Below are 11,962 nucleotides of genomic sequence, written 5' to 3'. Positions count from 1 at the left end.
TTGAGAAACCGTCGCCACGTAGCTCTCTGGCTGTTGGCCTCTTGCATCACTCTCTTCGAGCACCCCAGTGGTTTAACAAGTGCACTCGTGGTATATTTTCAGAACCGGGATGGCGTATCCCTTGTGTAGGCTCTAGTAACGATGTTTGCTTACCATTGTAGTTCTGCTCTGCTTTCACAAACTGTGCTACCTCATAGCGGAGGTTCTATCAGGAACTTGAGATGGGTGTACATATGAACGAACGCATACTACCGAGTGCCGCGTTATTAGTTGGTGTTAGTGAACTAGACGCTCGCTCTCTCACAGTGCACTGAGTGAAACCTCCGACAGCACAGCATGCCTCGCAGACAGCTGCAAGTATATTCGCAGAATAATAAGTGGATTATAACTTTCGTGGTCTTCGGCGGCCCCTGTTCTTCAGGCGAGACCGGGAAGCTGGCTTCGAGACGTGGCTCTAAGAAGTCATTCTCGGGTTCGGCAGTTGACCAGTCGCGCCAGTCACGCAGGCATCCAGAATCTAAGCAAGAGATCTCTATAAAGAAAGTGGTAAACGCCGCGACCAAGAAGGAGAAGGGCGAAGGCGCTGATGCAGCGCCTGGCAAGCCACCGGCGGCTGCTTCGAGCGCATCCAAAGCGGCCACCACAGCGAAGACCCAGCCTTCTAAAAGCGGCAGTAGCCGACGCAAGCCCAGTGCGTGGGACACCTGGAAGTACCCGGCGTACGGCTTCGGGGGAGGCGTCCTATTTCTTGTACTCACCATTCTTCTCTACAGGGTTTGTATTACGTCTACTTCATTTGTATACCTGGGTGAATCTTGCGTCTAACGGCATTTTACTGCGACACGGTGTATGCCACAAATGTGAAGACTCGGAGAGCATGTGTAGCGCAAATACTTTCATTTCTCATCGATTTCAGTCAATATCACCCTGATCAATAGAACAGGAGCGTCCTCGTACTCCGTTGTCCCGTACACGTTAGGAAGTTACTGTGAGTGCGCTGGATAGCCCCGACCTGTCTGTGAATTGATGAGTTATCCCTTTGCCAAACTGAAAATGCAATCTATTCGCAGGTTCAAGGTGTGCATAGCCGTGGTCGGTATAGTGTCCACAAGTTCGCATGCCTCTACGCTGCACTTTATTTTTACGAACAAACCGCCAAACTAAAGCAGGCAGAGATCCGTTTTGTCGCGCATCTTTGCTGAAAAGTGCAGGCACCCGCACTATCGAGAACCAAAGGGAACTACCGAGAATACTATACTGCTTTCGCGCTCACCCAAAACTTGAAGCATTCGCGTAATTGAGTGACACTTTATGTTTGTGCTCCTCATGTCCTTTACGCCTGACGGCATGCGTGATGGCCTTATCCCCAATGTTTCTGATCTGGTTGATAGTCTTCATTTTGCCGATTCGCCTGGAGGGTGTTTAACCAAGAGTGTGTATTGTAGTGTACAATAGCTTGTCAAGGTTCTCGCATTTACATTCATGCCGTGGCGAAAAAGAGAGGGGCGATGCAGGTAGCTATATTGTATTAGTTACTTTTTTAGGCCGGGGCCTATAGAAAACGCTAGGGAATGGCATGTCTGATCAATCGTTACGCCCTCATTTGTATGCGACTTCTTTCTGTACATTGCTGACAAAAGTTAAATATCGCACAACTATGTTATTGGAGCTAATACACATTGGATGCACAGCAAATCTAGAAGAGCATGCCCCTCTTCCACCTCCACTGCCCGCTTTTTTCCCCATTTTTAGTGGCGAAAGTACATCGCATAGTTCCACGCAGATTACCAGCACAGCTAGAGCTTGGAATACATGCATTTAGCAAGCATATTGCAATATTTGTAAACATACCCGCTTTCATAGGCTTCTAAAAGTTACGGTAGGCTTCATTGATTCGTAACAAGTAAGAATGGCATCGCGTGCGTCAAAGGGAGATGGGTGAAACACCGCGGTGACAAATTTTACCGTAGAGTTCCATATGCGAACACCAAATGGCCGATACTCTGCTCGCTGCACTCACACGGTCTCTCATAAGCTTATACTTCTACCGGAGAGTGTTAGCTTTCAAGCAGCGAGGATTCACTGAGAAACGGACTGTGGCTGAGGCAGCGATGTGACATCCACCAATACCGCTTTATTATTACAGGGCGACGTTCGCCTTTGTATATGGAATATTATAAAACGAAACAAAGCGAAGGGTTCGTATCGAATAATGCACAAATTTAGCAAAAGAATCGAAAGAGCGAGAGAGAATTAACACGGCATTCAAGTCGTAAGCTTTGTCCATGCTCTGAGGTATGTTTTCTGCTCAGTTACTCTGTATCAGTATTATTGTGGAGTAATCGCACCACCAACCCGTCTCTCAGGTAATGTTCCCGTACCCTATGATCCCGACCAAGTTCTACTCCATCTGCGAAACGGGCGGCTGCGCCGAATTCAGCCGCCTCATCCGCAGCAGCATCAACACGGCGCTCGATCCTTGCGAGAATTTCTACCGCTTCGTGTGCTCCAACTGGGACTCGCAGCACAACGTGAGCATGCGGCAGTTACACCGAGACAACTACGTGGCATCACTGGCTACCACGGCCCGTGGCGTGTCCGCGCCCACCAAAGGGACACGTCAGAATCTGCGCCAGAAGGCGGCGCTGCTTTACCAGAGCTGCGAGGCCGTGGCTCACAGGCGTCGCGACGACACCGGACAGTTCCGTAACCTCCTGGCGCAAGGGGGTCTGACTTGGCCGCAGGTGACGACCTTGGGCATACTTGCTGCATTATTGCATCGTACTGGAGTCAGATATGATTGAGAGTGTAAACCAAATCATGTTGCGACATGGCTGTTATCGCATATCAAACTTCAAAAATGGCCATCTTCGTTGCGTACCTAAAGTACATAGCAACTTAGTATTAATGAGAACTAACAGACAATAACGCCAAGGAAAGTACAGGGGGTGTTATCTGTAGTATTTAGAATATAAATGTGAAGAAAGTAAAGTGGGTGCTTTCCTTCATTCATAGCGAGGGTCTCGTCCTGGCAGACTTAATGCCTTCAGGTAGTATGCGAGGGATTATTGGTCAGCTGCCAACTCGTAAAAAGATCACGTGCTACGTGACGCCAACAGGCAAAGAAAAGAGTGTTCCACACTCGCCGCCATGGCTGCGATTGGCGCTGACTAACACTCCTAGGTTTAAATCAACATATATACCCCAGAAAGTGGACGGGAGGATGACAGCCGCCGTAGCTCAGTGGTAGAGCATCGGACGCGTTATTCGAAGGTCGCAGGTTCGGTCCCTGCCGGCGGCAAGTCATCTTTTCGTCCACTTTACTTTCTTCACATTTATATTCTAAATACTACAAATAACACCCCCTGTACATTCCTTGGCGTTATTGCCTGTTAGTTCTCATTAATATTGTGTCTAACAAAGATAAACGAGCCCTTGAAAAATCATCTGCTTTCCTTCATAGCAACTTAGTGTGTCATCTTAACTTATAAGGCACGATGCAATGAAAACGCCCGTTTGTGGCGGCGCAAAGTTCCAGACAGAATTATCTCCTAGGGCGAGCCAGACTTCAACTTGTTAATTACTTCTCTGAAAATAATGTCCATGTTAGTGTGCGCGTTTACCCGCCATTGTTAAATGTGCGGCAGCGGCCTGTACGTTATGAACCACAGAGTAGATGCATACGCCTGACGTGGGTACGGTTACTATCAAATATAATTATCGGACTTCGATGAAGTCTTCCAGGCAGTAGGCAAAAATGCGTCGTATAGGTTTCAGTGGGGGCTTCATGAAACGAATTATTGCAAGTGATCGAGAGCGGAGAATGAGACGAGTATGGCTGCTCATTCTGCATGTATATTTCTTTGATGAATACAAAGATTCAATATTTGTGTACAAACTATGCTAGAATAAAGGCTAAATGCATGCAACTGTCAAGACCTTCGAAGAATATATATTACTAGTGGACTCACTATAATATGATCTGCTAAAAGGCATTTTTGATCACATCAGTAACCGGCAGTTACCGTGCACTGTTCACAACCTGTAAGCGAATTACGGTGCTATGAAGTCTATGTGTGACAGGATTTTGAACTCTTACTCTGAAATTTCTTACGTTTTTTCTTAGAATACGCCTAGCCACTCTGTCTTTAGGCGAAATTTCGAGTATAGACAGCAGTTTCCTAGATAGCTGATTTGTTGTTAGTTTGCGCCTGTGCTCGTCTGGTCTTATCTTGTGTTTTGTGGTGTTGCGCTTTCAACGAAGGTTCCCATATCCAAATACCAACTAACCCAACAGTCAACGCTCTTACACTGCTGGTCGTCATATCTTCCTTCCTTTCAAACAGACGTTTCAAGTCTTGCCGAGCGTTCAGAGTAGCACAGATTTAATTACAATGCGAACGAACCTAAGCGCTCGTAAAAGAAGCATAGCTTGTGGAATGGGAGGATGTGATCAGCTGATGCTTCTTATCATCTTCTTACCAGTTAAGAAGTATCAGCTTATCAAGTAAAATATCATGACCTTTAGTGTGCGCGATTTTGCAAGCAGCGCATGACGATCATATTGAAGATAGCAAAGACATGCGCCTAGTTGACACATTTGCTTTATATAAAAAGACCGCTGCGGTAAAGATTTGTGTTTGAAAATTAACATTTCTAGATATTGCAATAGTCATTCTCCTTGTGAAGGTTCAAAATAATGTTGCCGAAACCAAAAAAAAAATCAAGCACGCGACATTCGTTAGTCTATTCAGTACGGGCTACTCTTAAGAGTACACTCTTAAAAAAAGGGTGTCTGTACTGACTACCTTTGGGTGGTAATCGCCTCGCTACACATATGATGACTTTTGGGGTGTCAAACGACTCCCTTCATTCTTCAGATCAACGACTCCCTTCTACACAAGCAGAGAGAGTATGTATTACTCCCAATGCAGGAGCCAACGCGACTACCCCTCGTTTCCCGCTAGTACCTCTAGGTAGTCAGGGTGACTCCTTTGCAATGGTAACGCTGACCCCCACTCGAGCGTTCCTTTGACTCTGTTGTCCTTATTGACAGTGGTGTCCATGCTTCCCTGGCAAGAGTCAGTGTGACGACTTCGTGGTACTCAATGAGACACTCTGGAACGAGTAATGCGTTTATTTTTCTTCTTGCTCGATATTGATGAAACTTGCATAGTTTAGGATTGCTTATGTGGCGATTGCAAATATTCAATAATCTTTCTGGAAGAAAACGCAGTTTTAACACACAAAAATTTTATGCGTCTTGATGAGCAAGCCTTTCCAAACTTGGAGAGTTACAAAGTAAATCAACATATCGCTATAATTAGGGGATAAAAACTGTACGCAATGGTTTACTGCGCTGTTCTGTCATAGTGTTCATGAACGCACTAGCCCACCTACGAATCTTTGTTTTAAACCCGTTTGAGTTGAACGTTACGTAATATTGAACTCGCGTCAGCGAATCGCCAGCTAGGCATACTAACTCGTCAATGTTCAGCATAGTATCACTTTTGTTATGTGAGAGTGGAACATGCATTTTGGTTCTGTTGCATACAGTCCCCTTTTCATATTATTGTGATAGGCTTACTTTGTAACTCGTTCAGATTACGAAAACGTGTTGCGCCGAACATGTCACATGAAATGTTTGATATACTTAATTAGCGCGACGTATACTAATAGAAAAATAATTGCACATTCAAAATCGGCATACAAATACACATAAGCTAAGCAAGTTTTATCGAAATTCATCAAGAATTTCAAAAGAAGCTTAAAAGCAGAGCGAATGCCATTACGGTTTTTATCTGACAATCAATGAAAGTTGGTGCCGCTACCTCTTGTTACTCAACAAGGCGCTTCTACCGGGGTTGTCGAATGATTAATCAATAACTCAAACAGGAACACTGGTGGATGCATGACAGGCGCGACAAGTTTTTGTAGCAACTTTACAGTGGTGCACTCGATTCCTCTGTGGGAAATAAAATGCTACTCAAAGTTTATATGGATGAGTCTCACAACAATTGCCGTGACTCGCGTAAAACACTAAAAAAAGTTTATTCTAGAAGAAAATAAGGCATGTAACACGGAAAGAGAAGAGATACAGACAGCTCAAACGCTAGTGTTTCTAGAGTCTTGCTTCAGAACAGCTGCGCGAAGGTGCAGCTATTCTGGCCTAATGTACCCTTTTTTCTTCACATCTATATCAACAGGCAAAGGTCGAGTTTTTCCATTTGTCTGGAAGGACAACCCACCAGCCAGCGTTGACCAGTACAAAAGGTTAGGAGCAAACTAGGGCAGACTGCGCCGCACGAGAGCTACACACAACAAACCTGGCACTGTTGTGGTCACCGTTAGGCATTTTCTTAACCAGGATTCCTTTCAGTAGTACACTACATGCCTAAAACAATGTACGAACGCTAACTAGGGATGCTAGGGTATGTCTCTTGGCCAAAGATAGGGGGGGGGGGGGAAGAGGCACACTTTTGCCACTCCTTAACTGACGCCTCTGTACAGGCAAAACTCGCACCTGAGTGTGTCATGCCAAACACTTATTGTCCTACTACAACACAGTAAGCTGCATACATGTACTTCAAACAATTGAGGTGACGAGAAGCGGTCAAACAACAAGGAACAGTGCTGAAGCAACATATTAAAAACAACAGCTGATTATGGCGTGAAATTGGGACAATTAAGGTGAATTGTAAAAAAATGCCAAATGAGGTACCGTGCTGGAAAAAGTGCTAAATATCCATTGCAGAGTATGGCGAATAGAATTCAAATACGATAGAGCGAAAGTTTCGAGGTATAATGACGAAGTAATAATTGCTAGAGGTTTATGAGCGAAAACCACGATGCCATTAAGCGGTGCTACATAGTGGGAGACCACGGATTAATTTTAACTGCCTGGAGTTCTTCAACGTGCACAAATCAAGGTGCACGGGAGTTTCTGTATTTCGCCCCCATCTAAATGCAGCTGCTGGGGTCAGGAATCGAACCCGCGTCCTTGGGCTTAGCAGCGTATCGCTTCCAAGCCCATTTTAAGGTATTTTGTCCACCGCCCACATCACTGTACACTGTATCTTTGTGATGACAATAAAACTGAACTGAACCACGGCTGGTATAATAACAAAGGCATCTATTATCCACACAACGTAGCGTTTGAGCAGTATATTCACTGCCATTATTAGTAGCTGGAGTTGCATTTACTATTAGGTATTGACACCACACCACATTAGACAAAGCAAGGCTCACAGGAGGATGAAGTTATGCTCGTATGCGGTTTGTGACAGCAAGCAACTTTGAAGTGAACTCACATTTTTCTTCCTTGTATGATAATTTTTAGTATCATAAGATTAAGTCACCACTGTTTCAGTAAGATAAAGCCGAGCTACAAAAGCTATTACTACAAAGTTTTATAGCAGTTACGCACGCATGCACGCACAAACACACGCACACACGCACACACACACGGGGAGAAGTTCGAATATGCAGCGAGTATATATGTGTTAAAAAGTGTTTCAGCGTTTGGGACGCAAAGGAAAGAAACAGTAAATTCTAGAGTTTCACGAGCCAAAGTCATGTTCTGGATATCAGGCATGTTGGGGCCGGGATCATTAGATTGATTTTGATCAGCTGAGCTTGCTTACCCTTCAAATATATAACGGTGCAATGTCGCCCTACGTGTCACCACACTCGACTTGCAGCCGCGATTTTACCTCTCAATTTCATGTTTCTCTGGCATGTATGGAATAAGTAAACACGATATTGGCGCGCACCACTCCACTTTACCCGCTACTGGATAGTCCAGTGCGGTTGTCGTCGTTACCAAGCCATTGAAACACGATGGCAAAATCCGTGACATTGCAAAATTAGAAAGGCAAGCGGCAAAGCTACGTGTGAAGCTAAGAAAATAGTTGTAGGGAGAACTCACCTGAAATCTACAATGATCGTAAGAGCGTCGTCCACAGGCTTCGTCTGTCGGTGCCACTGGGATCCGTCATGCGCTGCCATCTCGCTCAGGCAAGTCCACGACGAAAAGAAGATTACTGCAGGGACTTCTCCGTCCGGAGGCTGCTTTTCACAAACACTGAGTGACATTGCTTCAGCCAGTCACGGCAAGAGCGAACCGACTACGCGATACTACTCCACGAATGCATAGCACTGAAAGAAAGTCACGCAAAACGATCACTTGCAATCACGCCTGACGACACAGATTATTCCCGCAGACAAAAGAACGACCACAACGAGACGGATCACAAACAATGCCGTCTAACGACGCCATAATGGCTATCTCATATTAATGGCTTCGGCTTTGGATTAAGGCAGCCTCCACGGACACCTACATGGTTTCGGTTTTGTTCTGGTGCTATAGAACACATATCCATGCATAGTTATACCTCTATTAGGTAATATCAGGGTGGAGGAGGCGAAGCGTGCCCTGTGTGTGTCTGTAAGGGGTGTGCGGTGGGAGGGGCGCAGGTCAGCGTGCATCCCCTGCTCTAGGGGCTAGGGAGAGCGCGCTGAGGCCGTGTGCGTGCGTAGTGCTCAACGTTTGCTGAGCGCTTTGGCGGCCGGCGCGAATTATCATGCAGATATGGGCCGCGAAATCGAGCAGAGTCGCCGCCTGGCGGCTACTAGCTGAAGCGCGCCTAGTGTGGATTGCTCCCTGCGTCGTCTGCTAGCCACGTCGTGTTTGCATGTGCGCGTACGTCATGCACGTTCTCAAAGGGCGGTTTGTTCTGTTGTGTTAGCGCGAGTTGAACTGCTTGTACGTATACCTAATATGGTGTACAGAAGCAAATGGGCGTGCTCGGCTGCATGCGCATTGTAATAAATCAGTGAGTGCGACTTTCGAGAGGGCTGTGTATTGGTGTCGTACCCTTCGTTCGCCATAATCATTTCAGTGTTGGTGTCGCTTTCTGGTTCAAGCGCATCCTAAAGTACGCTTGACATAGTCCCAAACATGAGGAACATTAAATATTGTGTGAATGCAGCGTTTTAGCGACTCGTTGGTAAACAAGCACGAGGCTCTAGGCCATGCACTTTCGCGTTGTTGTTAGGTCTATAACCGTGGCACTGTAGTTCATGATGAGCTTTAGTTGTGCTTAAAATGTCCTTTTATTGTACGGTCGTGGTCACGCTACAGCGAAATGTTTCTATCAAGTGAAGTCTGACACTTGGGTACTCAAACTGCCCCCTAAAATACACACACAGTGGAATGACACGGCAGTGATAAAACGGAGTTGCCGCGCGCAATTTTAACTTGGGGCAAAATTTACGCAGAACCACCCGTGTGCTTAGATTTAGGTGCGCTTTGAAGAACCCAGATGTTCAAAATTAATCCCAATAGCGTGCCTTACATTTCAGTCGTATAATTTCACGCAAAGCATCAACCCTTTTCTTTACATAATCTTGAGCTTTTGTGTGGAGTTGTTATAAATTGATTGAACGCAGCGGACATTATTTGTTTGAAAAGAAAACACTTATTCCATAAAATAAACGGAACTTTGTTGCATCACTGTCGTGAATATAATCAATCGATGAAAGCTCTGTGCTAAACTCTTACCTTTTCATTCTGTTACTGGAGCAAGAACAAGTGCGTACGCGTTGAACGTCTCCGTGGCGCTAAAGCGCTGTCGATCAAGTAGTTTTCCTGGATAAACTTATCAACTGTCCTACATTTTACGGAGAATCGAACAATAAAAAATGCGTATTCGCGCGAGCAGTGCTCATTGCACAGGAATATGGGCTGGTATACAAATGAACAAGAAGTGAACACTTTAGTTCAGTCGTGCTGCAGCAGCGCGTAGTACACAGAACACAAGCCCAACACGTACAGGGAAAACAACCAAAAACGTCATAAAGTGCGTAAGCGCAAACTGTTATCTAAGGTGAGCATCCCTTTCATGGGCAGATTGCGCTTCTCTCACTAGTAATAGTAACGTCGGATTATCTTCGTGCATCGATTCAACAATGAAGAGCGTATATATTACCAGTACACTGTTAGCAAAAATAAGCCGAGATGGGAGTAAATGGCTTGTCCTCTAGCGCATGCCCTGATGGGGGTTTTAAAAACACCGTCCGGACGGAGTAAAAAATTTACTCCCCAACAGGACGGGGTTTTTGGATGTACAGAGGGGAGTTTTTGTTTACATCCATAGGGGAGCTTTTCCAGGTAAATATGGGAGTAAATTTTTATAACCATCAAAAAGAAAAAAATGATTTTCGCTCTTTAATTAAATTAGCATCGAAACACGCTAACTGGATCACACGTACACAAACATGCACACAACGTTCGCAAAGTACTACAACACTCACACTGACAACAACTCACCACCAGCGCTTCACAACCAAACTTTGGTCACCGAGTATACCAGGTGTCCCAGCTATCTTTAGCCAAGGGTTAAAAAGTACAATATTAGAGGCAGGCGAGTGAAATCACTTGCAAATTACTGACATTCACCTTGCGCACTACAGACAATTTTTTGTTTGCTAATTAACTAATTCGTTAATTAGGATTATTTAATTAAATTGCTAAAATATTGACTGTAGGCAAGAAATGCGGCTTGCAAAGTTCGAGGGCGTCTTCAGAAACCCCAATTGCATTATTTGCGATAAAGAAAGTCTCACGTATACCATTTTTTCCAAGCTGCAAAGAAAGCCCGCGAAATACAAAAATAACCACGTGACTAGCTCGTTCGCGCGCCTCGAGAATGCTGCCCTCAGCCGTGGTTCGAGCGAACAAAATCAGCTGCGGCCGCGACTCCCCGGCTCCGTTGCAGCGATAGGCCGATAAGTCGGCGGTGGTTTTTTTGGCCCGCGTCAGCCAGTTGGCGCGCGTGACGGTGCAAGTTGTAGCGAGTGCGGGCCAAGAAACCACCGTCAACTTATCGGCCTACCGCCGCAACGGAGACGCCGAGTCGCGGCCGCAGCTGATTTCGTTCGCTCAAACTATGGCTGAGGGCAGCATTCTCGCGGCGGGCGAATGCGCTAGTCACGTGGTTCTTTTTTGTATTTCGCGTGCTTTCTTTGCAGCTTGGAAAAAATGGTATACGTGAAAGTTTCTTTATCGCAAATAATGGAATTGGGGCTTCTGAAGACGCTCTCGAACTTTGCAAGACGCATTTCTTGCCTACAGTGAATATTTAGCAATTTAATTAAATTATCCTAATTAACAAATTAGTTAATTACCAAACAAAAAATTGTCTGTAGTGCGTGAGGTGACTTTCAGTAATCTGCAAGTGATTCCACTCGCCTGCTTCTAATATTGTATTTTTAAACCTTTGGCTAAAGATAGCTGGGACACCCTGTATATAGGCACCACATCTTGACCTCCAATGTGGCTCAGATGGGACACTTCTTTTCCCCGAAATTAAGCAACAAGCATTCATGGCGTACGTGTATATTTGTGATGAGCTTATAGATACCACTGAGGCACACCTATCTTTTACTATAAACCCACCTAACATTCAACGCCTTCTTAATTAGCGAATTTTGATTATCAGCTGGCACTCTGTCGCATGGGATGTATCCGCCTTAGCAGTACTGTGCGTGAGTCTGTAAAATGCACATAATCGTACACGAACCACGAGCGGCCGTGCACGAACGCTTCAGCGGCACACATTCACGAGCAACACCGGCGAAGAAATGAGTCGCCCCGCCGGTATACCGCGTTGTGGCCGACGGCGTCGCTAGGCCTCTCCCAGGAGTACGGCACGGCTATACGATGAACGACAGCTCGCGATCACAAAATACTTGCTGCTGTAGAGTTTTCGTCGCCGTTTTTTTTACACACACACTGCCGCTATCCGAGTCCGCTGTCCGCGTTAAGCTACGGAGCGATGCACTTACAACGAACGAGACGGCTCGTAGTCGCGGTTCCGGTTGCTCGCAGTACATCGGCGGTCGCACGTTGGTTCAATCTGTCTCGTATCGGCGCTCGCCTTCTCGCTAGACGTTTGACGGC

At 45.7% G+C, this 11,962-nt stretch overlaps 1 protein-coding gene across 1 annotated transcript in view; it reads left to right on the top strand.

Moving 5' to 3' along the window:
* The first annotated feature begins 336 nt into the window (after nucleotides 1–336).
* Nucleotides 337–11,962, top strand: part of LOC119381889 (neprilysin-1) — a 30,287-nt gene continuing 18,661 nt past the window's right edge. Inside the window, exons 1-2 of the mRNA XM_037649641.1 lie at nucleotides 337–774; nucleotides 2,367–2,744. Of these exons, the coding sequence (XP_037505569.1) occupies nucleotides 337–774; nucleotides 2,367–2,744 (816 nt within the window). The remainder of the gene's footprint in view (nucleotides 775–2,366; nucleotides 2,745–11,962) is intronic.

This window comes from Rhipicephalus sanguineus, chromosome 2, assembly GCF_013339695.2.
Source record: "Rhipicephalus sanguineus isolate Rsan-2018 chromosome 2, BIME_Rsan_1.4, whole genome shotgun sequence".
NCBI classification, from domain to species: domain Eukaryota; kingdom Metazoa; phylum Arthropoda; class Arachnida; order Ixodida; family Ixodidae; genus Rhipicephalus; species Rhipicephalus sanguineus.
Note: the sequence above shows the minus strand (reverse complement) of the source record. Positions and strands in the feature narration are given on the sequence as shown.